Source organism: Tupaia chinensis, unplaced genomic scaffold, assembly GCF_000334495.1.
Source record: "Tupaia chinensis unplaced genomic scaffold, TupChi_1.0 Scaffold144171_1, whole genome shotgun sequence".
NCBI classification, from domain to species: Eukaryota; Metazoa; Chordata; class Mammalia; order Scandentia; family Tupaiidae; genus Tupaia; species Tupaia belangeri.
The window spans coordinates 802292-807745 of NW_006204027.1; the positions used below are offsets into that span (position 1 = coordinate 802292).

The 5454-nt window shown below is 58.6% G+C and overlaps 1 protein-coding gene across 1 annotated transcript; it reads right to left on the bottom strand.

Moving 5' to 3' along the window:
• Positions 1-6: 6 nt before the first annotated feature.
• On the bottom strand, positions 7-3019 carry SP6 (Sp6 transcription factor). Its single transcript, XM_006166099.3, has one exon. It carries the CDS (start codon positions 3017-3019, stop codon positions 1889-1891), a length of 1131 nt encoding a protein of 376 aa, XP_006166161.1. The 3' UTR covers positions 7-1888.
• Positions 3020-5454: the final 2435 nt, after the last annotated feature.

Consider the following 5454-nt stretch of genomic DNA (forward strand, 5'->3'; position numbering starts at 1 on the left):
AGCAGGAAGGACACTTCTGGTTGGGTAACAGGAGGTGGGGAAAGAGGGGGAAGAAAGAAAGAACGTTACTTCTTAAACTACCCCAGGCCCATGAGTCCCTCAGGGAACATCACTCCATCCCTTTAAAGGAGGGTTTCTTTCTACACACACACATTCCCACCTAGCTCTTAGCCCCCACTTCCTGTATAGCTCCCAGTCCTTGAACTGGGCTCCAGCATCCCCTAGAGCAGACAGGACGCTACAGGCCTAAGCCCCAAGACCTTGGACGGGGTGAACAAAATGGGGTCTCCCTGGCTGGAGACCCTAGGCTCAGTAGAGAAATACACACACACATACACACGACATACACATACACACCCTAATATTAAATAAAATTGTCTTTGCTTATAACTTAAAAATCAGTACAAAGCTAATCCCCACAGAGGGCTCTGGGTAGAGGAAGGGCAAGCAGGGGAAAGGGAGGTCTGAGGGAATCTTAAGGCCTCCACTTGAGCCTAGGAACGCCCCCAGCTCCAAAGTCCTGTGGCCTGCCAGACCCTTCCCCATGTCAGCTTTTTTTCCCCCTCTGCCTGGCTCAGCCTCTGCTGGGCTTCTCTTCCCCCCGCCCCCGGCCATGTTCATAATCAACATGTATTTCTAACATCTAAAGGACAAGGGAATGGGGCTAGCTTCCTGGGTATGACCTCAGCAGGCCGAACCTCTCTCAGTGAGAGAACAACTCCTTCAGACAGAAGGGGCCTTTACTCTGCAGATGAGCTGGAGACAAAGGGGTCTTCCCATGCTCCCCTACAGCAGGGGTCAGGTTTGCAGATGCAAGGGGAAAGGACCCTCCCCTAAGGAAGGAGTCAGGCTTAGCTTCTTGGTGAGCAGATGGCCAAGCAGGAGCAGAGTCCTCCTCTCTGAGTGAGTGCTGTGGCCCTCTGCTGGACCCCCTAATCTATCCCAACCAACCTGTGCCCTCTTCTTTCCATCCCCAGGGAGAAGGCAAAGCACCAGCTCTAGAGCTGAGGCTGCTGCTGCCTGAAGAAACTACCTCAGGGAGTAGACGGGGATGTGGAACTACTAAGCTTTACTCTTTATAAAGACCAAGTGTTACGGACTGAATCAAAGTTGGGAAGGGAAGAGGTCAGTTCCTTCTACTCCTCCAGTGAATCTCTTCCTGCCTCATCCAACATTGCCTCCACCCCACAGCTCTGGCTGGGAAGCGCGCTCGCTCGAGGACTCCAGCCCTCTTCCCCCTTCCTTCATGGCTCCATCAGACTGGGTCTGGAAGGGTTAACAAGGAGGCGTATCAAAAGAGTTATTTTTACAGCAACAACCTTCCAAACCTGACGGACACCCCCCAAGGGGGGGGTCGGACCCCCAGCTTCCCCCACCCCATCTCGGCTCTCCCTCCGGAAACCCTAGGGGCAGAAGCACTATAAGGGGATGAAAGGGACCCGTCCGCAGGGCGGCTCCGGAGGCGCTTTTATGTCCCGGTTCCCAGGCACTAAGGACGTGCCCAGACAGCTACTCCCAGCGCCCAGGGCCGGCCCCACTCCTCGCGGCTCCGGGGAAGCGCAGTCTCCTCCAGCCTGTCCCCTCAACTCTCAGCCGGGGTAGGAGTGTCCCACCGCAACCCTGGCCCAGGGACCGGTGAAATAAAGAGGAAGGGGAGAACCGAAGGGCATGCGCAGTTCTTCCCGACCCAAACAGTCAAACGCATACCGACCAGCCCTCGAGACTAAACCCCCCCTAGCGCCCGGTCCCCTTGTCCCCGCACCACTTTTCCTCCGCCTCAATAAATAACCACCTTCCCTTCTTACTCAAGACTCCCCCAAGGACCTGAGACCTGGGGCCTGTCTTCGATGCCTCCAAGAGACCGGTAGGGAGGCGGTACGCGAGGAGCTCAGTTGGAGGAAGGCGTGCTGCCCTCCGCCTCGCGTTTGCCTTTGCCCCCAGGGGGTTCCGCCGCACCGCCGGCCTTGCCCTCGCTCGGGGCCGCCCCGGCTGCCTCCTCCTTGGCGCCCTCGTGGGTTTTCATGTGCTTGGCCAGGTGGTCGCTGCGCATGAAGACTCGGCTGCAGACCGCACAGGGGAACTTCTTGGTGCCGGTGTGGGTCTGGAGGTGGCGCTGCAGCTCGTCGGAGCGCGTGAAGCGCTTACCGCAGAAGAGCCAGTTGCACACGAAGGGACGGTCGCCACTGTGCCAGCGCAGGTGCGCCTTCAGGTGCGACGTCTTGGCGTAGGCCTTCCCGCAGCCCGGGATGTGGCAATTGTGCAAATGCTTCTTTTTGCCCCCATCGGGCCCGCATGGAGCCCCCAGTCGCTCCGCCTCCAGACAGTTGGGACAGCGACACACGGTCTGGCCTGAGCTGCGGGGCACAGACCTCCGGGAGCCTTTGGGCCGGGCTGCCGCGTCCAGACTGGAATCCAGCCCTTGCGACTCCGGGGCCGCTGCTTCCAAGGCCTTAACCCCGTCGGGCGGCCCCAGGAGGTGCTGCCCTCCGGCGGCTGGGAGGAGGTGGTGCGCATGCGGGTGGGGCTGCGGGGCACAAAGTTGGTGGTCTCCGACATAACCCCCCAAGCTAGCCTGAAGCGCTCCCGGGTGACCAGGAGAGGTCAGCGCGCCCTGAGTGTGGGGAAGGTCCATCCAGCTGGTGCCCGGATGAAGGTCCCACCACGAGCCATCTTCAGTGCCTGGGTGAGTCGGCCGGAACCACGATTCATAATGATGTGACATGTCCGGCTGCAGGAGCTTGGAAAAGGGTCCCGGTGCCAAGGGACTGTCGCTTTCCAAGTCCTCGCAGGTTACCCGCGAGGAGGCCCCCGGCAGCTCATAGCCCTGTGAAAAGTCCACCTCTGGGCCCAATGGGAGGCTCTGCAGCTCTCCAGGCTGCAGCGGGGAGGGGTAGTCCCCGGCCTCCGGGCTCGTGTGGCCCTGGTATGTTTGGAGAGGTTGAAGGTCTAGGCGCGGCGGGGAGGCGTGGGGCGCGTCCGTGTGCTGGCTGCCCAAAGAGCCGCAGACAGCGGTTAGCATTGCCGGGATCCGGGGTGGGGTAGGGGCAGGGACGGTCAGGGGCACCTCAGATGGAACCTAAAGGAGGAAAAGAAAAGAGGTAAGGAAAGTAACCAGCTCACTTTCCATCCTAATCCAGGTCCCCTCCCTGCAAATGTTCTGCTCTGGCCTCTGGTGAAAAAGGGGGATGCACCCACCTTTGGGTGGGGACTAAAGTAAAGATCAGTTAAGAGAATTTGGGAGTGCTAGGAAGGGTTGAGGGTGTGAAGATCTCTACCAAAGGCAGAGGATGATGGAAGTCTACCTTCCTCTAGGTGATCCTTCTCCAGGACCCCCGCTCATCCCTGGAGTTGGGTTGGTCCCAGGCTGGTTGGCTGGATACACCTACAGGACAGTGGTAGAACCATCCCCAACTCAGTTCCCCAAGCCAGCACGAGGGGCAGTGACATTTTCCCCTGCAGATCTGCAACCAGCCCAAGTGGAGGATCTCAGCACCCCCCATTTAACTCAGGACACAGCGAGAGGCCAGTGTGGTCTGTGTCTGAAACTCAGAGCTCAAGGTGACCTGCCCTGCAGAAAGTCCAGGCAGGTTCCAAGTCTTTGGAGAAACAGCCTTCCTACCATGACAGAGGCATGCTCAGTGAGTTAGAGCAGTTCACCTCTCTACACTACTCCCTCCCTCCAGCTCCACGCCTGGCCTGGTTGCCTCAGCCCCCCCAAACCCACTCCTAGACCTGACTCACATCCCTTTCCCTCCCTGGGGTGTAGCTGCCATGCTAGCATCTACAGGAGTTCCCCCCTCACACCCTGCCAGAAAAAGCCAAGTCTCCTTCCCTCTGCTGACCTATACCAGTGCCAGCACCTCAAGCAGCACGGTCTTCCTCTGCAAGCTAGGGAAGACTCAGATATGAAACTGGGAGGGACCAGCTTCCCCAGAGAAAGGGGTCAACCAGAGAAGAACCCACAGAGCGCACTGGAAGAGACAATTGCCACCCCTTTGGGGATGCAGGCTCAGAGTCCAGAAAGAGGAGGGCCAAGAAGCCATCATCACAGAACTCAAGAGCAAGAATGAACCACAGAGGTCATGTAAGGGAGTGCAGCCCACACATGGATCATTTCCGACAAGTCCACGGGATGATTTCAACGCACGGGTTCTTCAGAAAGTTCATGGAAAATACATTATGAAAAAACTATGCATGGACTTGACGTTTTTGTGTACCAAAGTGAACTGGTACTTTAATTTTATTTCCCCCAAACGGTTTAAAGTCCCCTTGTACGCAGCCAAGTGCTGAGAACAACTGTTTCAGATCATCTCCCTTATTTTAAGAGGAAATTGAGGCTGAATTTGGAGCAGTGACTTGAACAAGAATATTGACTTACTCAGTTAACAAGTTATGCATACTCTGTAGTCCAAACCAGGTCTCTTAGTCTTTCCCTAAGTAGACCCTTACCCCTTTCTTGCCACATCTATGATTTGAAGGTCCTGCTCATCTCACAACCTCTCTCTCAGGCCTGGGGGAGCCCTGGTGCTCAAGTGTGTGTGCCTGGGCTTTCTCTGATGGTGGGAGGAGGTCAGTGGTCTAGACAGGACTCTTCCTTCCCACAGCAGAGCTCAGCCGACCCTACTACCTTTTCTGCCTCTGGGGCCAGAGAGGTGGCACTAGTAGTCTGGGAGAGGGAGGGAGAGGAGGACTGGGGCGCCTACTCAGGCTCTGGCTGCTTCACCACAAGAAAGGAACAGGGTGAAGCAGCAGGAACGGAGCCTCAGGCCCAGGCGGGGCAGCTCAGAAGGGGATGGGTGGTAGCAATGAGGTCTGGGACCCTAACAGCTTTTGGCGCCTGGGAACTGCCCCTGGGCCTGGGGGTGGGGAAGCTAGGTTGACCCAGGCTCCGGAGGGGCCTCTCTCGACTGAGAGCCCAGGCCTGGGATGCGAGGGCCAGCAAGCGAGGTTTCGGGAAAGGAGAGAGCCGGGCGCGCACTCCTGGCTTTCCGCTCCCCGAGCCCGGGAAGAGGAGTAGACACTCTTAAGCCGCGTTTGGCCCGCTGGCTCTCTCGATCACCGGCGCTCAGGTGGTCGAGACTTCCGGACTCTCAGCTCTCCGGTGGTCCCAATCATTCGTTTCTCCAGTGTCCAGCCTCCTCGGTCCCTCCTGTCTCTCCCGTCCACCCGGTTTTCCCTCGGTCGGGGCTCTAAGACCCTCAGATCCTTTAGGAGCGCTTCCCTCCCGGGACTACCAGAGGTGCGGCGCGTTCTTCGGAAAGGAAGGATCTCCGTTGCGCGCGCCCGCAGCCACCCCGACCCGGGCTCCTACCTCGAGGCTGCGCTCAGGCTCCCGGCACCGCGGGGTGGGGAGCTACAGACCGGTGCTCATGGGTCCTGCGCACCGACGGGCTCTCCAGCTGCGAGGGACGGGATCCGAGGGTGAGCGGGGGCCACGACCAGACCCGGCGACCC